The 25,715-nt window shown below is 46.8% G+C and overlaps 1 protein-coding gene across 1 annotated transcript in view; it reads right to left on the bottom strand.

Annotated features, from left to right (window-relative positions):
- Positions 1-25,715, bottom strand: part of KAZN (kazrin, periplakin interacting protein) — a 1,106,439-nt gene that overhangs the window by 1,070,451 nt on the left and 10,273 nt on the right. Inside the window, exon 3 of the mRNA XM_027598368.2 lies at positions 4,194-5,051. Within this exon, the coding sequence (XP_027454169.1) occupies positions 4,194-4,314 (121 nt within the window). The 5' untranslated portion in view covers positions 4,315-5,051. The remainder of the gene's footprint in view (positions 1-4,193; positions 5,052-25,715) is intronic.

Genomic DNA, 25,715 nt, shown 5'->3' with positions numbered 1-25,715 from the left:
TAGAATGACACAGGGGAGGCTCGGCCCGTCCGAGCCTGGTACCAGAGACAAAGCCCCCCAGGAACCACGGCCCACAGACTGTCAGGCCCAGGGCTCAGTCAAGAGCCTGCAGCAGAGACACAGCCAAATGCCAGGTCAGAGGGACTCCCCCATCCAACACTTTGGGGACCAAGAAGGAGATGGGCAAGTGGAGTTACTCAACTACACTGAGACCAACGGGACAGCAGCTTGAGTCTGCCCTGCCCATCCCCTTGGATTTCCTCCCAGCATCTCTGTCAGGTTCCAGGGACAGCCAGAAACCAGCGATGCGGAATACAGTGAGGTCTCCAGCGGCCGGCCTGGGAGTGTGGCCCTCAGCTCCCACCTGAAGGAAGTCAGGCAGGAGGAATGAAGAGTGACAGCCTCCAGGCTAACTCCTCTCCTACCTTTCTGGGCTATAGCAGGGCCCAGAGGAAAGGGGAGAAATTTGGGTTGGAAGTTAGAAACAGAAGGGAAAGAACTTGTAGGGCTAGCCTTTCCAAAGTGGGTGGAGGACCCCGGAGGGGGATGAGGGTGAACAACAGCATCAAAGCCAATAGAAGAGCCAGAACATCACTCTCCACTTCCTTGAGAAAGACAAGACACATTAAAAAAAAACAAAAAACAAAAAACAAGAAACAAAAACAAAAACCCTCTGCAGCAGCTGCAGTTTTGCCCTTTTTGAGCGCAGGTTTTGGGGTCGGGCTGACTGGGGTTTAAGTTCCAAGGCTGCCAACATCTAAACTCACCCATTAAACAGGAAAGGCACCGTCTGCCTGCAGGGTGGCCAGGAAGAGGAGGCAGACACGAGCTCACCCAGCGCAGGGGCTACAGATCTGGGAACGCAGTGGGAACTATTCTTACCAGAGCTTTCAGACCTACTCTAAATGCTCCCTGCCTAAAGCAATGGCTACTGTGCACGGTGAAGCGGGGAGGAGGAGTAAGAAAACCAAGGCACCAGGTACTGTCAAAGGTCCCAGCAAGGAAGCATGGCTTGAGCCCTCCCACACTGTCCCACACAAGTTCTATCTACCCCCATTCTGTGCTACATATGTGGGTCTAGGGCAGGGACCAGCACTCTTTATTCCGCAAAGGGCAAGACAGCAAATATTTTCAGCTTTATGGGCCACAAGGTCTTAGTAACAGCTACTCAAATGTACTGTTGTAGCACAAAAGCAGCCACAGATAAAATGAGCATGAACGGATGTGGGTGTGTACCAATAAAACTTTATTTACAAAAGCAAGTAGTGGGCCATATTTGGCAACAGGGCCATAGTTTGCCAACTCCTGGTCTAGGGCTTGGGGGTTCATCAAGTTCATACAGCCAGTGAAAAGCCAGCTCAAAAAAGCTGAATTGGGACTAAATGAGAAAGAACGCCATACTCTTTCCATGGCCCCACCAGACCTTCACAATCCTGCTACCATGAACTGGGTCAAAGTTCTCACTGGCCCCACCCATGCATAATCACACCCTCGCTGCCAGGGTTCTACTGCTGCCCTCCTAAGTCCAATGGGCCCTTTTATGCTCCTCCCCCCACACCCACCCCACTAAGCATCTTTGACTGCTCCATCTCTGAAGGATCAACTTCTCCTAAGACACAGGATACTTACAGACACAAGAGATTAAGCCGACTTCACCAGGGACCACATGCTTTAGCAGTTAAATGCACAGGCTTGGGCATCTGACCAGGGCTCACCTTCCCCTTTCACTGCTTCCTAGTGGGATGAACGTGGGCATGCAGACAACCTGATTGTTTCCCTTGCCGGTAGAAACTGGTTAGGATTTTTGAAAATTAAGATAATTTATGTAAGACCTATTGGAAGGATTGTTGAAAAACGGAATCGTTAAAAAGTCACATCGTGTAGAATTCTCTTTTCCTCAATACGCTTTACATTTGCCTAGTAGATCACCTTGTCCTTGAGGAAGAGCATCTCCTTTTGACTTACTCTTCAGATTCTGTAGTTCTAGAAACCGTGCAAAGAAAGCACATAGTAGGTGCTCAGTGCAGCCAGCTGACTGAGGGTTGCATCTTACTGGGGAACAACCATGATGGACACAGCGGTGAGCCCCTGCAGACGCAAGGTCATTTCTCACACACGGAAGGTCTCACTTGTGATGCCAACTGAAGCCCAAATGGCTGGCTGGAGAGGTGTCCACATTTTCTCTCGACCCCTTTCACCTCCTAATTGAGTGAGCTCTTCTGACTTAGCTTTTTTTTTTTTTTTTGCCATTTTAAAGTTTCTTTTATTCCCATTATCAAATTAAAATGAGAAAAACAGGAGGAAAGGAGGAAAGGACTGTCACATTGCTTTGCAAATCGGGTAGCATTATTTTAGGCTTACTCCTCTTTGCATTTCTTCAGGGAGAGCATTCTCCCTCGGAGACTGCTGGCCATGATTATTCCCTGTGCTTCCCTGACATAAAGGGGTTTTGTTTATTTGTTTGTGTGTTTGTTTTTAAAGGAGACAGAGGATTTCACAGGCTGATTTAGGCCTGGGTGCCTCCAAAAGCTTAGAGGATAAAGCCACAGGGGACAGCGCCCAGGCACTTTAGAAATCCAACCTGCCTTCTCACAGTAACTTCAGGGGAGTAGAAAGGGGCATGCAACCTCGGTCCAGGCAAGCTCCCAAGTCTCCTTCTCTTGTGGAAGTAGAGGCACCGAAGCCACTGAGGACCAAATAATCCACAGATGTGGGAGATTCTCAACCTTCTGGACGAGCCAGAGTCAAAGTGCATGTGGAGGGAAGGGTGTTCAATGCTTCGGACCCCTAGAACCGAAGTCTCTGCAGTCCGAGGTGCCCCGACTGGCCCGTGGAAGGATGCGTGCCCAGCATCCCCCGCATCCTCTAGAAACATTAATGAATACTTGCCACTCACCGTGCCAGGAGTACAAGGCTTTCCATGCACCAACTTAAACTCTGCAAGGACCCTATGAAGTATATGTGGTATCCCCATCTTACAGATAAAGAAACTGAGGGACAGAGAAGTCACCCGCCTGAGGTCACGCAGCCTGTAACGGGTACAGCTGGGACCCCTGGCGGTCTAGCTCCAGAGCCCTCACTCACCCACCCCACGTGCTGCCACCCTGTGCAGACACATTCCATCCCGAGACACCAGCTCGTTTGTTGTCTCCAGTGTGCCGGGACTTCAGAGCCCCCAGAATGGAAGGTCTGGATGGATCAGGCTGCCATGAGTCCAGTTCTTGTTTTGCAGCTAGAGACAGATGGCCCAGGGAAAGGGGTGGGGCCTGCCATCGCAACCACCTTGTGAAATTTCGCATCAACACTGACGCAGGTCCTCAGACTCCTAATACAGTGCTCTTCTCATCGCCTTCCTGACTCACAGCCGAAAAGCACAATTAACACTTGAACACCCACGAAACCTTTGGAGAGCTCGTGGTCCTTCTCCCAACAGGAATGCACTCAGAGAGCAGGGAACCGGGCCGACATGAGGCCACCTGGAATCTTGTGGGGCTCCAGCAGAACCGTTAAACACCTATCAAGCTTCAGTGTGCAGGCTCCAGCCCCATGACCATTTGCACCAAGCCACGCACCCTCACCTGGTTTTCCTTATGACCGATGCACATCCGAACAAGATGGCTGGCAGAGGGTGAGGCTGCAGCGCACCCCAAGTTTCCCCTCTGTATAACACATGAACCTTTAGAAGACAATGTCAGGGGCAAAGAGCAATGGGGTCTCCCCACAGCAGAGCCAAGGGCCGGAAGAGGCTGCAGGATGGACACAATCATGAGCAGCTAAGTTCCTCCAACACTGGCTGCAGAGGCCCGGCTCGCACACCTCCCTCAGCAGCCGAGAGAGGCTGTCTTCTGACAGAAGACGACCAGTCTGGGATTGGCGGCTGCCCCGAAAAGAGGGCCACAGCCACCACGTCATCAGATCCCTCCTGATGCTCCCGCCCTCATCCTCCAGGTAGCCACAGAGAAAAGAGACGACAAGACAAATGGGGGCCCTCACTGACCGTGCCCCAGTGGCACGTTCTGTCTGGTGGCACGTCCTAACAACTTTAAAGTGAATATGCCAGGCAATCACATCACTGGCTCGTTGAATCTCACATTCCAAATTACATCCAGGAGAGACACAGCAGACAGACACAGAGGCCTCCGCTGCTGGGGACCCTGGCTAGCGCCCCGCTCCCCACACGACACCCCTCCTACCTGCTTCCATGAGCTGGCACTGCTGACCAAAGACGTGGGAGAAGGTGACCGGGCCCGTGGCAGAACTGGATGGCGCCAGCGTGGATTCCATGGCTCTCCTGGGGTCTTTGGTGTGGGTCATGTGGCAGCGTCCAGCCCCTTCAGAGTGTCCGAGCAAAGGACGACGTCACTGGCCCAGGAACCGTAGGTCTGAGGCTACTTGTCACTTCCAAGAAGAGGTTCCCACTCCCGAAGTTGATAAGCTTCCTCCTCTTACCACTCAATCCTTGCAGTTTTCCTCAAACACCAGCAAGTGAAAAATGAAACCCTCTATGCTTTGGCAGATCTTGCACACTCCCAGAGTTAGACGCACAGGGAAATCGAAGTTTTGCCCAACAGGAGTCTTTCCTCTCGTCTGGGAGGGACGACGACAGGGACGCAGTCCCCCCCTGCCTTCCTGGGAGCCACCTGGAAGGGGCAGAGTCCACCACGATGCTGCCCCTCCGGGACTGGCCGACTAGAGAGCTCAGGCCCCAGCAGGTCCCCGCAAACTGCAGAAAAAGCACCGCTCTGCTCCGCAGCGTCTCCTTCCAGTGAGGAGGGCCGGCGGCGAGGCTGCCCCGGGCGCCCCGGAGAACTGGCCTCCCAGGCCCTCAGCTCCCGCGACCGAGGCCCTGCGGTCCGCCCTCCTGGAGCCCGAGAGCCGCCAGCAGCGTCTGCAAGCCCCTGGGCGGCCGGATGCAGGCGGGGAGGGCGGGGAGAGCGGGGAGAGCGGCAGGCGGGCGCAGCGCGGGCACTCTGCAGCTCTGGGGCGAGGTGTCCCCGGCTCATCCTTCACTCCCGATGCCTTTCCCTTCCCACGTCCCTCTCCTCGCAGAGCTGTGGGGAGGAAAGCGAGACGTGGTTAAAGAGCCCCCGGCTCCAACCTACTGCAGCGCCCCCCCCACACCACCACCCCTTTTCCGTGATGCAAAAGGGACGGTACTTGGGAGATATTCTGGATGCAGAGGGAAGTGCTAACTCAGCCCAGCAGGCTCCTGGCTGCTGTAACCTCTTCATGCCCACAGCCCAGGGAGTGCCAGACGCAGGAGAGGAGAATGCCAGCAGTAAAATCCAAAGAGCAAGAAGAGAAGAGATGGCAAGTGCCACACATCCCCCATGGCACCGACATGGTCTGAGTGCTTCACCTTCCTCAACCCCGACCTCTTCTGGGCACAGAACAATCCACCTGCTCCACCCCAAAGGGACAGTTCCCCTGGAAAGGAGGGCGGGGAAGGAGGAATACCGTCCACATCCACGGGATTATAACAGCTGTTGCAGTGCGTGCTGTGTCTCTGTTTTGACATCCCATCTGCTGATCGCAAAGCTGCTAACTTGAGAGAGAGAGAGAGAAACAGAGAGAGGGAGAGAGACGCTGCATCTTCTCCAGCCAGCATTTCAGATACTTTTGCTGGGGATCTGGCAGGACGCTGGCGGCACCGCGTCCACCAGGAGAGAGAAGGGGAAATGGCACAGCGGCAGGCAGGGCACCCAAGGAGGACTTGGGCTGAAAAGCCATGTTCAAGATACAGAGAGTAAAGTTCCAACTGATGTGCGGGCCAGAAAGGCTCTCAAACAGAAGCTTTTCCACTGGAGCTCTCTATCAGCAAGTCGTACAGCTCAGTGATGTTCAGAGAGTTGTGTGGGATGGTTAAGGCGGGGCACAGGAAGCCCTGACAAACTTCCAAGAGTTAAATGAAGTTGACTTCATGCTCTCGCTCTAAGGTAGCTGGAACGCCTGACCAGCCCTTTTCTTGCATGACAGAGGTTCTTCTCCAAGCCGTGACATTACGGAACATCAGAGACCATTCCCTCTGACGAATGAGGTCTAACGCGCTCAAGGAGGAGACCAGACCTCTTGAGAATGGCAGAAACCCCATGCAGGATGGGAGATGGGTTAGCTTCCCACGTTTCTGCGCCTCCGCAGGTTTTAATGCATCCTACCTATGAAGTACTATGCTGCCCCCATGAGAAATCCCAGGTGGGCTGTGGGGAGGAGGGATGAATAGGAGGAACACCAAGGATGTTTAGGGCAGTGAAAATTCTCTGTATGATGCTCTAAGGATGGATACATGTCATTATACATCTGTCTAAACCCAGAGAGTTACAACAGCAAGCATTACAGCTATGGACTTCGGCTGATAACGATGGGTCCATGCACGTTCATCAGCTGAAACAAATGTCCCACTCTGGTGGGGGATGCTGATTGTGGGGGAGGCTGTGCACGAGGGGTCTATGGGAAATCTCCGTACCTTCCTCTTAATTCTGTTGTGCTCTAAAAAAAAATTATCTTTAAAAAAAAAAATCCAAGGTAAACCTTTATACACTAATTCAGCCTGCAGATCTTTTGTTTGGAAAACCATGGATTCTTTTCCTCCCTTCTCTGCACACCTAGCCCGTTGCCGCTCCCTGCTCCATGGTGCTCCATAGAGAAATCTACCACATCTCACTCTGCTCTCTAGCACGACGCACCTGACTTGCCTCCAGCGCGGAGACCATAAACGACACAGTAATGATGCCACCTAATGGCCAGTCATCAATATGTCACCCAAGTCGGGACACCAGAAGGAAGAGAAGCACTATTAGTAGTTACACCAGGATAAGTGGCATCAAGGGGGAGGGATGGATCTGTGCAAGAATTTCCCTGGCTACGTACCCTGGAGTGGAATTATCCAAAAACAGATGCAAATCTGATTTCACGAAATGGTGCAAAGCACTAGTCCAGAATGGCTCCCTAGGGCTGCACGTGGGGTCCCACTTTTCGCACGGCTTTACCAATAGCCACCGTTGGCAAATATGAGGAATATGACAGGTATAAAGTCATAGCTCATCCTTTTGATTTGCTTTCCTTAATTACTAGGAAGTTGAGCACTCTTCGGGAAATTTCCCGTTCACAGCCTCTACCCGCTTTTCCAGTCATTTTTCTCATTTCTGACTTTGTTGTTGATTCCCTTGATCTTGCAGGATATTTACTTAGACCTTGCCAGTATCTCCTCCCTGTCAGTCATCTGACTGGTAACTTCGCACATGGTGTCTTTTCTTGAAGAGAAATATTTCAATTTAATGTGGTCAGATTCATGGCTTCTTGGACTTAGAGTCTGTTTTGAGGGTCTTGCTTAAAACCTCCTTCCCCAAGGTGGCAAAGTCAGCCACCTTCATAGTTTTACCTTTCACATGCAGGCCTTCTCTCTCTGGAGCCTACTTTTATATCTGGTATAAGGTAGGGTCCAGCTTTTCTCGAGACTGTGAACCACTTTTCCAAAAACCATATTTGCCCAACCTGTCCTTTCCCTAGTGTGACCTCACTATTATCTATCAAGTTCCTACACCCATGGGTCTCTTCTTGAGCTCTCTCCTGTTCTGCTAGTTCCCCCCATACTGTGCTGTCAATGGTAACATTTTAGAGTCAGTGGACCAACATTTTAAAAAGCCCAGATTTCCCATTTTTCAAGACAAGTCAGATTTGATGGTGCTGAGTCTGTGTCTCTTGCTAGTAATCAGCTGGAGCAGCAGATACCCCTTTTGCGGGATGCATGCCTTCCTGTTACACCAAATCTAGTCTGCATTCATTTACAATACAAGCCTATTTCTCCTAGAGTTGTTTTCAGGTATTAGAAACAACTCCAAAGACGAAGGTCAAAAGAAAAACACATGAGAGAAAACATTTACTGACTCCCAGGAATTTTGTTACATCTGGGCTAACAAAGATCATTTATTACTTATCTACTTGATACTTGATACGATGCTGGCCACAGGCAGATGGAGTAGAGGTGGGGCATGGAAAAGGGCGGAGGGGAGGAATAAGGACGTGGGAGAAGTACCACATAATCCGTACGGATGGGATAAACACAGAGAATGATGAATCAAAGCAGAAAAACACACCCCAGTGTGAACTGTAGATCGTGACAGGTTCCAAGCAAGGCACAATCAATGTCATTTTTACAAAATGTTTCAACAGTTTTAGTGGCACAGAAGTCAAACGCCATACAACTTACCTATTTGAAGTGTGCAATTTAATGGATTCTAGTATATGCACAAATAGATACAAACATCAGCACAATGTTAGAACATACTCATCACCTCAAGAAGAAACCCATACCCTTTACCTATCATCCTGCACAGTCACCCATCCTCCTTCAACCTAAGTAACCATGAATCACTGTCTCTATAAATCTCCCTATTCTGGACTTTCACATGAATTGAATCGTAGAACACTGCTTATACAATCATGTCTTGATGCAGTACTAGGCACTAAGTTATCCTAGTAACCTTAAAGGTAGCAAAGGCAAAAACAGCACTTGGCTCAAAAGGAGCTTAATTAAATTTCTAGACAGACTCCTCTAGAAAGGGTAAGCCTTTCTTTCTCTAGAGAAGTCACTGATGAGTAAATCTAGACCACTCTCCTATTATTCTGTCACAAGTGAACCTGTAGAAGTAAACATAATGTTCCTCTGGAGGAATGGGACTTAAATTCAGTCTTGTCAGTCCTAGGTCTTAAATTATTTCTCTAATTTCATATACGCTCTCTAGCACTGAATCAAAAATAATCAGCTATCTACTTTCCTTCCCTCCTGAGTAATTCAATTCAATCCAAAAGAGGGGACAAGATAGATAAAAATCCAGGCCTGAGGTAGGGTGCTGGGGCCCAATGCTGAGTCAGAACGCAAGCAAGATGAGCGGGCATCTGTAAGGCAAGGAGGGAAGCCAGGGGGGTCAGAGCCCAAGAAAGACAAGGAAGGCATAGATATGCACAGATATACAAATATCCACGTGTGTGTGTGTGTAATCTAACATATAAGTATATATATACAAAGAAATAAATCCAGATTTAGATATGTGTGCATATGTATAATATGCCAGTATACTGACCCTACTATATTCCCTAATTCTGTGCCCTAAGAATGCCTAGAAGCCATGACACCCCAACAGCAATGAGATCTCATGGGTTCTAAATACCATTCTTCCTTAAAAGGAACCAGAGCTGGTGGATTCCAAGGCTGAGATGAGGAAAACACAAGAGCTTGATGTCCTGTTCAGCCAGAAAGATGGATGGAGACATTCCAAAAAACACACAGAAGCCAGCTTAAAGAGGGTCCCACTGGCCAAATCAAGGATAATTTGAGCATAAAAAATGACAATAATAATTTAACTCATTAAGTAGAAACCCATGAATCCATATGGATAGATGGATGGATGAATACATAATACATGCATATACAGATAAATAAAAGCATAAATAGATCAGAGAAAGCTCTTCTTTATAGCAGAATGCCAACCAATAAATGTATTCTAAATAATGTAACTGGAAAATTGCCATTTGACAGCCATTCGAAGTTATAAATCAGGCAAGAAACATCAATGAGTGCCAAAACTGTAGATGAAAGTTTGATGAGGAACAGTACACTTAATGTCTCAAACCATGTCTCTATAAAATATTTATTAACTTCAATGTGAAAAGGGAGTGACTTTACAGTGGGGAAACCCGATGAAGACGCTATCTTAATCAAGTGACCCAAGTTAACATCACCAGTAACAGAATAACCAAATCATGTGCCACTGAATAGGGTGCAATAAGGCAAACTCAGAAGGACATTTCTGCAACATTCCTAACAAAGATCTATTATATCAATCTAATCATGAAGAAATCAGAAAAGCCCAAACCAAGGAACGTCCTATAAAATAACTGTTGTGTAATCTTCAAAAGTGGCAAGGTCATCACCATTAAGGAAAATCTAAAAAGGTATTCCAGATCAAAAGCAACTAAAGAGGCAGGACAATGAAATGCAACCTGTGATCCTGAATTGGTCCAATAAAACTTGAATGGAGTCTATGGATTATATTGTAGTGATGGTTCGGTGTTAATTCCTTGAGTGTGATGGTAGCACTGTGGCTGAAGAGGAGAACGTCCCTGATGTGCAGGAAAAGCACCCTAAAATATTTGGGAGTGATGGAGCATCACGTCTACAACATACTCTCAAATGGCATGTGAGGGGAAAGTTCTTTGTACTATTCTTGCAGTTTTTTCTGTAGGTTTGAGGAAAAATAACCAGATACAAAAAAGACAACACGATCAAAATGCAAGAGAAGGACAATCACAGGTAATCCAGATAACTCTAGTCTCAGATACAGACTATAAAAAGTTTGCCTAAGATGATCAAGGAAACAAGAGAAGGTAAAGAATTTTGGCAGCAAAATGGACACTACAAAAAGTCACCTAATTGAAAAAGTAAGTAGACAAATGGATATTAGACACAGGATGAAATAATTCACGAGCTGGAAAAACAGAAGAAAGTCAGAATGAAGCACAGAGAAAAATGAGAGTGATTCAGTGGAAAGGTCAAACAGGTGTAACTGTCATCCCAGAAAGAGAGAAAAGAGAAAATGGGGTAGAAGTGCTATCGGAACTGATCATCGATACATTTAAGAAAAACTGACGGAAATAAGATTAAAGAAGCTCAATAAACCCTAAGCAGCGTAAATAAGGAGAAAAACACACCTAAGCAGATCACAGTAACATAATGAAAACCAGCAACAGAGAAAGTCTTTTTTTTTTTTTTTAAAGATTTTATTTATTTATTTGACAGAAAGAGAGTTAGCAAGAGGAAGAAAGTCTTAAAAGCGGCTGGCGGCAGGGTGAGGAGGAACAGATTACCTTCTAAAGCACATCGGAGACCGACACCTGCCATCAACACAAACTAAGGAAACCAGAAGTTACGGGGATGATGTCCTCCAAGTGCTGAAAGAAAATAATTGTCACATAGAATTCTACACCCAGTGAAAATATCCTCCAAGAATGAAAATGAAATTAAGACATCTTCAGACTAAATAAATCTGGGAAAACTGATCACCAGCAGACCCAGTCAAAAATATACTAAAGGGAGTTTCTCCAGGGAGAAGAGAAGTCACCCCAGGTGGGAGCTTGGAGCTATAGGAAGGAACAAAGAGAAGTGAAGGCCAGTTGTAGTTAAATCTAAATTAGATATAAATTAATATTAACATGTAATATTAATGTATAATCATATACATTTATAGTTATTAATGCTTACGATTAATTTATTATCTATTAATATATCAATGATGCATTATAGTGTTTAAAGCACACGTCGAAATAAAATATAAGACCGAAATAGCTTAGAAATTGAGAGAGGGTAAATGGAATTAGAATGTTCTGAGATCCCTGCATTGTCCAGGAAAACATAGGAGCATTAGTGTATACTAGACCTTGATAAGACAAGAATGCATGTTGGGATCTCTAGTGTAACCACTGAGAGTACAGGAAAAGGGTATATGATCATCAGATTAACAGAGGGGGAATGAATATCAAAATAAGTAGTCTAAAAGATGTCAGGAGAGAAGAGGGAACCGAAAAGAAAGCTGGTCTATCTCTGTTACTATCAGACAAAAGAAAAGGAGCTTTAGCAACCATAAATATCCTTCCTAATAACAAAATGATCAATTCTAGAAGCCTCAAAATAGGAGGCAAAAAAAAAAAAAAAAATGGATAAACAATCTGGAAAAATAAACCCACAAGTGAAAATTAGAAAAACTAAACAAAAAAGCAGAAAATATTGAAAAATGGAACATAATTAACATATGTACCAATGGGCACATATAGATTATTATGCTCAACAACTGCAAAATGTCCATTTTTAATGTAGAACATTACAAAAACTGTCCCCATGCCAGACTTCAGGTTTTCAAAGAAATGTCAAAAGAAATAAAAAGAAACTTCCCTTAGCTGATAAAGAGTACCTATTTAAAAGCCCATAGAGGGGGCGCCTGGGTGGCTCAGTTGGTTAAGCAACTGCCTTCGGCTCAGGTCATGATCCTGGAGTCCCAGGATCGAGTCCCACATCGGGCTCCCTGCTCAGCGGGGAGTCTGCTTCTCCCTCTGACCCTCTTCCCTCTCGTGCTCTCTATCTCTCATTCTCTCTCTCTCAAATAAGTAAATAAATAAATCTTTAAAAAAAATAAAAAATAAAAGCCCACAGAGAGAGGGATGAATAGGCAGAGCACAGAGGGGTTTTACGGCAATGAAAAGACCCTACATGACACTATAATGATGGATAATATCATTATAAATCTCTCCAAACCCACAGAATGTGCAACACCAAGAATGAACCCTAATGGAAACCATGGACTCTGGGTGTAATGATGTATCAGCGTGGGTTCATCGATTGTAACAAACGTACTACTCTAATCGGGGTATTGATAATGATGGAGGCTGTACATGTGGGGGACCAGAGGGATTATGGGAAATTTCTGTACCTTCCTCTCAATTTTTCTGTGAACCTGTAACTGCTCTAAAAAATATAGTCTATTAAAAAAACAAAAAACAAAAAAACTAATCTAACCAGTCTCCTCCCAGCCAGGATAGGGAGAGAAATGGCCAAATAAATAAAAGGCAACATATCCAACTAAAAACAAAAAGAACCCCATAGAAAGACAATTCATAACGGTAAATATACAAAAACATAATTCATAATGGTAAAATATTGAAAGCTCCCCCCTAAAATCAGGACTGAGGTAAGAATGACCACTATCATCACCTCTATTCAGCATTACACTGGAAGTTAAAAAAAAAAAAAAGAAAGAAAGAAAAGAAATTGGAGGTTTGAAGTTAAAGAAGATTGTCCCTATTTGCACATGACATGACTGCTGTAGGGAAATCCAAAAAGAAAAATCTAGAGATAAATTATTAGAATTCAGCAAGGCTGTTAGATATAAGGTATATGTAAAACAAATTATATTTCTGTACATAAAACAGAAAAGAAAAAAATTTTAACTATAATAGCACTGACACATATCAAATAACTAGGACTAAATCTAATGAAAAATGCTCAACACCACTCTAGAGAAAACTCTAAAAGCTGGAGAGAAAGTAATCTAAATAAATGAAGAAATGCACCATTAGGCTATGGATTCAGTGATCCAATGTTGCAAAATGTTCAGTTCTCCCCACATCGATCTAAGATTTAATCTTATTAAAATTTGAACAGATTTTCTATGAAAACTGACAAAATGAGTATAAAATTTAATTAGAAAGGCAAAGGGCCAAAATCTCTTGAAAATCACCAAAAAGTGAAAAGACTTGCTCTACCAGGTTATCCAGATTTTTAAACTAATTAAGAGAGTATGGTATTGGCCCAAGGATACACAAATGGACAGAGAGACAAGAATAAAGGGTCCAGAAGGTGACTCACCATGGTAGAGCAATAGAGATGGTCAGTGGTCCTCAAGTGGAAATCCATATGGGAAAAGAAAAGTAAAATTTGACCACAACCTCACACCATATTCAAACGTCAATTATTAGATGGATTATAGATTCCAAAGGGAAATTAAAACAAAACTGCTTGGGGAGTCTGGGTGGCTCAGCCAGTTGAGGGTCCAACTCTTGATTTTGGCTCAGGTCATGACCTCAGGGTCACGAAATCAAGCCCCTAGTCAGGTTTCATGCTCAGCGGGGAGTCTACTTGTCCTCTGCCCCTCCCCCCACTCATGCTCGCTCTCGCGCTCTCTCTCTCATGCTCTCTCTCAAATAAATCCTTAAAGAAAAAGAAAAACTACTTGATGATAAGAATATCTTTATGAACTCGGACGGGCAATGGTTTCTTAAATAAGACACAAAAAGCGCTAACCATAAAGAAAAAGACTGATAATAAGACATCAAAGTTAAGCACCGAACCCACTCTGTGGCTTGTCTTTCCACTCTCTTAATAGTGACTCTTGACAAAGGGAAGAGATTTGCATCACCAATAGCCAAGAAAAGATTGCTACTCTCGTTACAGAAAGAACTCCCTCAACTCAGTAAGACAAAGAACTCAATAAAAACACAGACAAGAGACTCAGACAAGCACTTCACAAAAGAGGATATTTAAAATGGGAAAGGCAAATTAAAACCACCATGAAATAACTATCCCATACCCACCAGAATAGCCAAAATTTAAGATTGACAATTCCAAGTGTCGGCAAAGGTGTAGAGCAGCAGGGACTCACGCAGTAGTGGTGGAAGCATGAGTTTGTGCAAATGCTTTGGAAAACTGTCTGACATATTAGAGTTGACCTTTCCACCTGCTCTCTGACCTAGAAATTCTACTCCTGAGTAGACACCTAACAGAACGCATGTCTAGTATTACCAGAATGTTCACAGAGGTATCCATTCTTTAGAACAGCCCCAAACGGCAAACAACCCAAATTTTTATCAACAGCCATACAAGATAAATGTGTATATTCCATACACTCAGGAATGGAAGTGAACAATATGCAACATGGATGACTCCCAAGGTTGAGAGGGAAAGCCAGACACGAACTACATGGATGAGTCTACCTAGTTTGTCTTGTGAACTTCATATGATCATTGGTGTAAGGGGTCAGGACACTGGCCATCTTTAGGGAGGAGGGAGAAGGGGGTCATTGGGAGGATCCCAGGGGACACCTGGGGGCTTGCAACATTCTCCCAACACAGGAGCTCCACCATGGACTCTGTGCTGTTGTTGTACTTCAAGAAAAGTCACTTTTGAAGGTCCGAGTGGTTACACACCGAACTTAGTCCTCAGCCTCAAGCAACAGGACAAGTGAGGGGACCTCCATTTTTCCTTCCCATTGTCTAGGACAAAGTTGTACAATTGGAATTTTTAAGCTAATTAAACACTGAGTTGGGGCAATATATTAGCTTTCACCAGGAAAGTTTTCTATTCCCCGACCACTGTTACTGGAAAGAAGCTTAACATTTGTGAAGTGAGCTGTTAAATGAAAGCGAACACTACTTTATCTTAGTGCTGTTTTCCCTTTCCCTCATTCCACTTCAGCTTTTCCTGAGTACGATAAAAATGCCGATATCGGTTCCTAGGATGTCTTTCTGCCTCGTTTTTAGAACAGTCCCTGGCATGGACAGACCCACAAAGATGGATGAATGGGCAGTCTGAGATTTGGTGGATCTCTCGCCCGCCTTCTCCCCACCTCCCCCCTCCCCCCCCCCCAGCCCCCGCCGCCCTTAGAAATCTCTAAGTAGCCGGTCAGGAGCTGCACCATCAAGTCAGGCTTAGTTTTCTCAGTTCTGTATCACTACGGTGATCACGGCATTTATTACCTAAACCGGGGCACGGGAAGGTGAAAGGAAGCACTATTAACAACTATATTGGTATGTCAGGCATAAACCAGGACCATTCCAGGCAACGGAGATGTAAGGTTACAAGCTGGCTTGGGACTCAGAACTCAATGGCTGGAGAAAACTGAAAATGTAAAGCAAGGCTCCTCCGGGATTAGGGCTGTGCTGTCAACCTTGTTATTAAAACAGGGTAATTGTGTTCTCTTACTTTCTACATAACAGCTAATGCTATTAGTGCTGAAATAGAAACCAGTGCTAAATGCATCTTTTATGAGACACTTGCCTTTTGTACTTTCTCTCTGCCTTATTTGCTGGGTGCCAAATACCGGTCCTGGGAGGACTGCCTGGGGCATGCTTCACCGACGGCACACAGGCATGCTGACACCTAACCTCTGTCTTAGTTGCCCCTCTCAGGCTCTTCCCGTGCAATACAGGGGCTGAAATTCCAGACTGTTGAAAGCTCTAGAGGCTTAGTAAACATTTGCTAAGGGAGTCACATGGCACAGTGGTCCTTCCGGTCCCTCCTATGTGCTATACCCGCTCCGAGGACCTCGCTTTTGCACCTGCCGCTCTCTGCCCGAAATGCTGCTACCCCTTCCCCTGGCCCTCAGCTCCCAGGTCCGACATCACTGCCTCACGGAATACATCTCCGATCAGCCCTGTAGGTTGAGTGTCTCTGTTACTCAGTACCCGGACCTCCCATGAAGACCCAGATGTTGGATGGGAGATTTGATGACCACGGCTTTCCCCAGGACTAGAACTGGGGTAAGGTGAGTGAGACACTCAACCTCAGGGGCAAACCTTTAAGAGCCAGAACAAATAATATATCTTACTGCAATATTATTTATTAGAGATCAAAATGAATGCAAAAAATTTCACAATGAATACAATACCAAAATTTAAAATAAAAGGCAGGATCACAGGGCAGGGCTTTTTTAAAGTACAAGTTGCTGAATCCCATCCCTGAGTGTCTGACTGGGGAGGTCTCAGGTGGGGCTGAGAATCTGCACTTCTCACCAGTTCCCAAGTGATGTTGACACTGCTGATCCAGGGGCCAGGTTTTGAGAACCACCGCTTTGGGATATACTCAACCCCACTTCCTACCTCCTCCCCACATCAAGGTATAGAAAAACAACTGCTTCAACGCCATGAGTAGAAATGGGCAGAAGAGCAACACTATGAAGTAGACCAACAGTTGACAGGCTAACCCATTGTGGTAGGCTGCGTGATGGTCCCCCAAAAATCTCACGTCCTCACGTCTCATAACCTATGAACGTTACCTTCTGTGACAAAAGGGACTTTGCAGATCTGATTGAGTTAGGGCTCTGGAGATGGGGGAGACTAGCATGCATGATCCAGGTGGTCCCAAAGTAAGTCACTTCCTCTGGATGAAAGAAGGCGATGTTATGACAGACAGGAGTGGTACGCTTTGAGGATGGAGGACGGGGCCACGAGCCAAGGAATAATGGTGGCCACTAGAAAAAGGCAAGGAAACGGGATTCCCCCCTCAGAGCCTCCAGAAGCCCTAAAGGACGCCCTGAGGTTAGCCCAGTAGAACTGTTTCAGGCTTCTGCCCTTCAGAACTGTAAGAAAATAAATATGTGTAGTTTTAAGTCTCTGAGTCTATGGTAGTTGGTTACAGTAGCCACGGGACACGGACATACTCCCCACCTGAAAGAGCCTGGTGCCAGGGTAATGCTCACGTCTGCTGCAGGAGAATGCCTCTCACGCACATTATCACTAACATTCCCAACGGCTCTGCACAAAGGACATTTCAGCTCTCTTTTCAAAATGGAAGAATGAAGCTCCATTTTACAGCCATAAAACTAGCAGGTCAGGGACAGAGGCAAGGTTCAGGGACAAGGACAGAGGTTGGTGACCTCTACACCTCACCACCTTCCCCTCCCCTCGTAACACTGACATTTCAGATGCTCGGTACCAAGCTCGGAATCAAGCCCTCCACGTACATGATCTTACGTCATCCTCAACACCATCCTCTGTGAAGCTATTTTCATTTCCATTTTCCACAAGAAAACAGATTCAGAAGAACAGTGAGTGCCCATATTGCCACAGCTAAGAGGGGAGGAGCTTGGAATCAAATTCGGATTCTGTGTCAGAACTAGCAGTGCCTTGAACTGACCATTAGGCTGGACCGTCTTCTATGGGAGGAAACGACAGATGTTGGTTCTTCCGTGAAAGGGACCATCTGGTTTGCATTCATCCTGAGCTCTGGGCAATCCTTGTGTGCACCAACGTAAGGGCACCATGTCGATATGGCTGGACCTTACACTTCCCTTGAGATCTGTATCCTAATTGACATGAAGAACCAAAATCCTGCATGTAGGGTAGACCAGCATCCCATCCACAACACGGCCCAAGGAAGGGCTAGAGTCCTAGTCTTCCTTCTAAGAATCTGATGAAACACATGAGCCTTTCCTCAGAAAAACATACACAGCTTTACAAACACTCTTGGGGTTCTCCTGTTGCCCCTCCCCACCGCCACATCCCTTCCTCCCGCCAAGCCCCGAGCTCGTGCTTCTCACCCTAATGCCACTGCTCTGTCCTCACTAGGCTCCTAAGTTTCGTGTCCCTTTAGACCAGTGGAGAAGCAGCTCCATGTACCTGACATACATTTAAGCACAAACCAGGCATGGACTCCAGAGTTCCAAGCAAGGGTGCATCCTCACCGTACCACCATGATACCAAGTACCACAATCAGGTTATAAACGAAACACCTGGGGGACACACCGGAAAAAGCCACTCTGAACAGGGCCAGCAGGACGAGGTTTGGCAACCACAGAGGGAAAGGCTGGTGTTTCCAGCAGATGCTGGTGCTACCTCACTTCTTTGTTTCTCCAAACCCTCTAAACTCCGTCTTCCCTCAGGACCAGTGTCGCTGTGTGTGCTCTCCCCTGAGCTGGAAGGTTCATGCAGGACTCTGGTTCCTGGGCCTACACGTGAATATCTCCAACAGCAAGAAAACGAAACTGTTCCTAGCAGGACATGGTGGTGGGAAACCCACGTCACCGCAGGTTAGGCCCGGCAGGGCTACCGCATTCTCTGTCAGCCATTCAGGTAGACTACAGGTAACCAGCACCCAACTCACAAGGCTTAAACAATAAGGAGATTTATCATCACATAACTAGTCCCAAGGTAGGTTTTATAGGTTAAATCGCTACACCCCAACTCCCCCAAAAAAGTACATACATGTTAAAGTCCAAACCCCCGGTACCTCAGAATGTGACCTGGCATGGGGACAGGGTCCTCACAGACGTCATCAAGTTTAAGATGAGGTCCTTAGGGTGGGCCCTAGTCCAACAGGACTGATGTCCTTCTAAGAAAGGGAAGTTTGGACACATCATGCATGCACACAGGGACAATGCCATGTGAAGACGAAGGCAGAGACTGGGGCGAGGCTTCTACAGGCCAAGGGATGCCAAAGATGGCCAGCAAATCCCCAGGGGCTAGGAGAGGCCTGGGACAGATTCTCCCTCACAGTCCTCAGGAAGAACCAACCCAGGGGGCCCAGGGGGCTCAGTCGGGTAAGCGTCTGCCTTCGGCTCAGGTCGTGATCTCAAGGTCCTGGAATAGAGCCCCCCCCTCCCCCTCTCCCCCCGTCAGGCTCTCTGCTCAGCGGGAAGCCTGCTTCTCCCTCTCCCCCTGCCACTCCCCTGCTTGTGCTCTGTCAAATAAATAAATAAAATCTTTAAAAAAAAGAAGGAACCAATGCTGCAGGCACCTTGATCCTGGACTCCTGCCCTCTAGAAAGGTGAGAAAATAATTTTCTGTTGCTTTAGCCACTCAGCCTGTGGTATTCTGTCACTGCTGCCCCAGCAGACTAACAGACTCAGCGAGCCCAATCCTCTCACTGGACAGGGCACAACTCTGTCAGAGAGCCCGCAGCTCGGCCAGGTTCCAGCAGGCCTCCGCTTAGACTCCTGCCGGAGCTGGGGTCTGTCAGCCTGCCATGCACAGCTGAAGGGCAGTCCCTGCAGGTCCCGACGCCATTCAGCTCCCCAGCAGGCATGAGCTGGGCGTCGGTCCACACCGCGGCTCGTGCTACAGCAGCCCCTGTTCTTATCTTCGGGCTTTTGCTCCATCTGAATCTGGACTATAATGGGGAGGCCAAGTGATCCCTGAAGGGAAAGGGGTCCAGACTCCTCCCATGGCTCCCACGGTCATTAGCATGGAAGAAACAACCTCATGATGGTGGCGGGGGGGAGGGGGACAAATTCAGCTTAATCAGAGAAATACATTTTGCAGGGGAAGTGGTAATTCATCAAAGCACAGCCAATAGAGAACTTCGCGCGGCTTTCATTAGCCCAATGAACACAATACAGAAGCAATTGAGCATAAGAGGCGAAGAACAATAATTCCTTCCCAGGAGCTCCTGGGTGTCTGGATTTTTCACATGAATAAAAGGGAGCTGATTAATCAAAGACGGTGAAGAAAAGCTGCTTGCTATCCACCGAGACATGAACAAGATCTAAGTTAGATAGCGCTTCCCCTCCCCTTTCCGAGTCTGTTGCCCCCTTCTCCCAGCAGGATGAAATGCAGCAAGAGCAGATTTTTAACAAGGCAGCTGCTCGGCCATCTCAGCTTCATTCCTTTTCCTAAATAATCGATAGGTGTGGATCACAGCTGCTATAAACCTCAAGCCACAATTTGTGACTAACGCCGGTGCAAATCAGCTCCGGCAGCTCATGACCAGCGGCCTCCCCCACTGCAGCCAAGGTGGAATAATAAAAGTGCTCAGGGCCACGATGGCATTTTTCTTCCTATCAGCTCTCAGTGCAGAAGGGCCCAAGATTTTATTTAATCCTGCAGACTCCCTGGGAAGCAGGGAATCATGGCCTGTGGTCTTCCATGATGCTCAGCTGACCTTGGGAAGCTCAAGGACAGTTGGACCCTGATCCTTAAAAGCACAAGTCCTTGGGCAAAATGACCTGTCATTCCTAGAGACCAACAGGGAAGAGTCTGAAATGTCCCCTGCCCTGGGCCTTTGCACCTGCAGTGCCCTTAGCTTATGATGTTTTGCTTCTTTCTTGCCCTACGGCTAACTTCAGTTGTCATTCTGGTTTCAGCTGAGTGGTTTCTTTCTCCAGAAACTCTTCCCTGACCTCTGGGGCTGAGTTGGGCATTTTCCTCTATACTCCTACAGTTCATGACACATAGCAAGACCCTGATTTTCACTTGCCCAACAGCACTTACCCCTTCTTCCGGTAACAGAAACTCAGTGTCCTTTGGGAGGTCCCCTCCACCACGGCACAAAGCCTTGGTGGACTGCCGCCAATCCATGATCCTGTCCACTTTGAGCCAAAGAAGTAGACAGAGAGCGAAAGTCAAGTGAAATCCTCATGCCAAGGCAACCTGATATTGATCAAGGTAAGGAAAATGGTGAGAGCCAATTTGTCCCAAAAGTATCGGCTATCTCTCTTTCCTGCTCCTTAGACCCCCTGAGGCTGCTGCCCACCCCTGTCCTTGCAGGGCCCAGATGTTCAGCTTCCCTTCCTATCCTGTGAACCATCCCCACGGCCTCCCAGTGCACTGTCTTTGGATGAACTCGCCTGAGTCTGCTTCTGTTGCTTACAACCCAAACCCCTGAGGTCCTGTACCATGCCACCCACTCTATAGAGACTGCCTAAGAAAGGTGGCTGTCCCTCATGTTCATACCCTCAGAACCTAACACAAGGCCCGGCACATGGCAACTGTTCGCCAGTTCACTGAGTGGAAACTCCTGGCACTAATCACGGAGCGATGCCCATTTGATGGGCTGTGTCCAGAGCTGTCAGTCTGACCGGAAACACGGCTGCTCAAGGTGCAAGCGCTGAGAGACCAACGTGATGGAGGAGAAACGTGTCAGGCTTCCAGGCACACGTCTGAACCCGGATGCCAACCTCAGAACTCGTTAGTCAGAACCCATGGACGTGGCTTGGGTTCTGACTAGTTGGGTTCAACCCAAGTTGGCCTGTTAAGTCCTGGAATCCACAGCATGACACCGGGCCCCTGGGGGGGGCGGGTACTCACAAACTGCACCTGAGTATTACCCATCGTCAGTCTTACCTGCAACATCTTTATAGGGAGATGAGGTCCTTCCCTCCCCAGACTATTGAGGCTTCAATTAAACACCAGGCAAAACCGGCAGCACGGTCCGTGTCCTGTGTGTATCAATTCCCTTCCAGCCAGAGGGCAGGTCCAACCTTCAACTCTTTCCCTAAGGCATACGGTGGTGTGCAGGGAGAACCTTAACCGAAACCTGCTGCCCCCAGCCCTCCGTCTAAGTTACCTAGTCTCGTGTCTGCAACAGAGGAGAGACTTTTTCCCTCTACCCTCCTGGGCTCTCCATCTGGGGCCCGACAAATAAGACAGGCAAAAGGCAGACTAACAAGGGACAAACAAATGGAAGTTTAATAACCCATGCAGTGCACGTGTGCAGGGGAGAAACTCGGATGAGGAATTCAAAGGAGTGGTGAGAACTTGGGCTTTATACGACACCTGAACAAAGGACAATACACGTGTAGAGAAGCAAGAAGAAACAGGAGAACAGGTTTAGGCTTTTAGGGGTGGCAAGTATATGGCGGAAACTAATGGCAAATAAGAGCTGCTTACTAAGGTTTGTTATACAGATTCCTCAGGTGCTGTCTCTGCCCCCAAGAATCAAGAGTTGTCCCCAGTGATTAAGAATTGTCGCGAGGAGAGGGCAGAGTGTTTTTCTTGGGTCTACTTTCTCTCGATTGTCTTCAGTTCAAAAATAATCTTTATGTCAAAAGGGCATATTTTGGGACTGTATACTCTGAACCCCTTAATGTCATACACAGAAAGCTATGCCCCAGGGTTCCTGCCATCCAATTATAGCTGTCCAGGACATGAACGGTACCCCAGGTCACCAGGACCCACTGGAGAGCAAGCACACTGTGGGAGCAAAGAACATCAACACGACAGTGCTGATAAGCATGTATATCATTGATCTGGCTTTGTACCTAGCTGCCCTGTTGCTCTGCCCTCTGAAAACTGTCCCATCTCCACACACCTCCCAAAAGAGCTTAGGAAATCATTCTTACCTGGGAGAGCAAACCTATCATCAGATCAAGGGTTGGCAAAGGCTTTCTAGAAGGAGCCAGATAATCAATCTTTTAGGCTCTGCCAGCCATCCAGTCTCAGTCACCGCTACTCATCTTTTGCTGTTACAGCATGAAAGCAGCCATGATACATGACCAAAATGGATGTGGCTGTGTTCTAATAAAACTTTATTTATAGGCACTGGAACTTGAATTCCATATAATTTGCAGGTATCACAAAGAATCATTCTTTTTATTTTCTTTCCCAGCCATTGAAAAATGAAAAAAAAAAAAATCATTCTTCACTCTAGAGCTGTAGGCTGTATTTGACCCACAGCCCAATATCGGCCCCATCTAGATGGTGACTGACTTGCTAATCCATGGCACATGATGATAGCCATCAGCTGCTCACTCCCCTTCCCAGCTAAAGCACCCCCAAACACCTGCACAAAAAGAAAAAAAAAAACAGCCAAGAAAGCACAGGGAGAAATACAGTCTAGAATAGGGGGCACAATAGCAGTGGTTAAAAGCTGTGAAATTCGACCAGGACAGAATTCTATTACCCTGCTTGGTAGGTGTCTGTCTAGTCCTGGGCAATTCAGTTAACTCTTCTAAGTCTTGGCTTCCTCTTACACAAAAATAGGTATATCCAACCTCATGGAATTAAGAGGATTAGGTGAAAAATAACCTATTCAAAGCAGTTTGCACGCAGCGGGGCACCTAGCAAGAGCTCAGGGGCAGCTGGTCACAACAGGGAAGGAACAGAACATTTCAACTGTATCAATACCTATTAGCCTGAAGAACACCCATACATTTTACAGAACGTAGGTACACAACATACACACCAAACAGGTTTGCTGAGCCCTGATGAAGATGAATTGTGTTTGATCTCCTGGCTACGAATGACTTCCTCAGCTCTCCTAGGAGGTGGGAGGAGACAGGACAGTTCTGGGGGGGGCGGGGGGGGGGGCAGATCAACAGGGCAGCTAGAATGTACCTCGGAAGGGTCCTGTTCACTTTCTATTTCAGTAGCAGACATTCAGCCACCTGCGGCCCTCGTGTCCCCTTTCTGTTCATCCTGCTAACGAGCGAATCTTAGCTCTGCACTGGGACCAACGGGCCCCTAACCTGCACACAATCTCCTTTAAGTTGCCTTTATCAACAGTGGTGGTCAGCAAGCTGCAACACTGCAGCCCTCTAAGCCACACAGGGCAGGTGGCCTTTAGCCTTTAGGAATCAGGGGCCCCCACACTGTGGAAACAGGCACAGAAGCCATCCAAAAATTAACCAGGAACAGGATGCAGTCAGACTTGCCTTCAGGGGGCTACATGCAAGGTACAACCGAATTCTTTTTACTTGATGCTTTCCATGTCAACCTTATTTTCTGATGCGGTCAGTGGGACCTCACATGGGAATCACAACGGTCTTTCTTCTGCTGTGGCTTCGATTACAGCCCTGCAGCCCCGACATCGCTACTTAGCACTTCCCCTAAACGTCCTGAGCACTTCATCACTTACCACATAATCCCTTAACAGGGTGCAAAATACCAATGGGGGTCATGAAAGTAAGGGAACTTGGCTAAACTTTCACTGTGCTCATGTCTTCTCCCATTACTATAACCACCACAATTTATGGGGCAATAAATGAAATTAGCTCCGGCTTTTAATCCACCATAGAATTAGACGCAGTTCTCAGTGCAGTATTAGAGGCCAAATAACTCACTTAGAAGCACCACAAAATTATCAGAGTTGGGTGCATCTAGAGCCAAAGTAATACATAAAAACGGGCAATTACATACAAACAAGCTCAATAATGCTCAGATTCACTGAGGACCCAAGACGGGTCCCTCATTCAGGAAGTCCCCTACTTAAAAATAGGTTAACAAAAGGTCCATTTTTAACATACAATTGCCTTACAACTCAGCCATTCAAAATACACAATGCAACGGTTTTTAGTAAATTTACGGAGTTACACAACCACCACCCCTATCTAAAAGGTCATTTTTAAGAAACTCAGAATTCAGGAAACAAGTCAATGACTCATCCTTTCTGAGTACCGTGGACCCCTGTGAGCCCCCTGAAAACCATGACTTTCTATTTTAAACACAACTTCAGGGAGTTCTGGACCCCCAGAGTTGGCCAAGTCTCTCTAACCAAATCACAGCAGTGGGCAAAGGAGTTACATATTCATTTTCACGTGAAACTGCCTCCCAGCCCCAAATAATGAACTCCTTGATGAAAAGTAGTCAAGCTCGAATGTGCCAAATTAGAATGGACTGGCCACACTGACTCATTCCACAGCCCCGTCTCCAAGTACCAGCACTTTGGCTCAATATTGACACATCAATGAGAACCGCTAACTCTTGAGCAAAGAATATGGAAAATGTTCCTCATGGCCAGTCTTCACTAAGCTATCAGCAAAAGACCTGCAGGTTATTTATTCCCCTAAACATTATAACCAAGCTAATGAGACAAGAACAAACTGCGCGTCTAGACCTCAAGGTCCCTAAACTTCTAGGATGCTCCAGTAAAACGAAGTTCACACAGGAGCCATGGGACATATTTCACTTAGGGATCTCCAAGTACAAGACAAAGGATTCTGGCTAGTAACCAAAGACTAATTATTGGAAAGAAACAGGAAATTTACAGAACCCAAAGGTGGGGAAACTTATAATGGAAATCAGCAGTATGGTGGGCTTGTCTAGAATCTGACTTCCTTATTCTGGGGCAATACCCAACAGGCATGGTATGAGTTGCCTCAACCTTCAGCTATAGAAGCCAAGGGAGGCAGGGGGGATCTTCCTTCTTCTCCCCCAGCTCCTGGTAATTAGTGGGCAGGTATGTGATGTGGGCTTGCCTCCCCACCCTCCCAATGGAGATTTTGAATCTGGAGAGAGTAGAACAAACAAGGGGACAATTAGGAATAATTCCAGGGCAGCTAAGGCTAGGGGTGGCCTGATGATAATAGCAACACTACTAAAATAGGACTTTCATGCTTCCGAATTCTTAACCCTCCAGGACAGCCTTGGTCAGTGCCCATGTTTCAAATCTGGCCCTCCATATTCTCCAACAGATTCTTATTCTTACTGAAGAAAGGAACAGTCGGTACTGGAACCTACAACCAGAACTCTAAATGATACAAAAACATCTAAGACATCTCCAGGAGCTTGGAAGCAAAAATCTCAGGAGCCATATCAAGGCACAAGTATCTGGTCAGGGAGCAACAGCTGAGATGCGTGACTGCCAACCTTTTTTTTTTTTTTTTTTTTTCCTGGTATTTTATCACTCTCTCAGGAGTCAAAGTCTCAGACAAGGGCATCTGGTGAGCAGAGCTTGGGCC

Source organism: Zalophus californianus, chromosome 4 (genome assembly GCF_009762305.2).
Source record: "Zalophus californianus isolate mZalCal1 chromosome 4, mZalCal1.pri.v2, whole genome shotgun sequence".
In the NCBI taxonomy this organism is placed as follows: Eukaryota; Metazoa; Chordata; class Mammalia; order Carnivora; family Otariidae; genus Zalophus; species Zalophus californianus.
The sequence above is the reverse complement of the archived record's forward strand: the minus strand, read 5'-3'. Positions and strand labels throughout refer to the sequence as shown.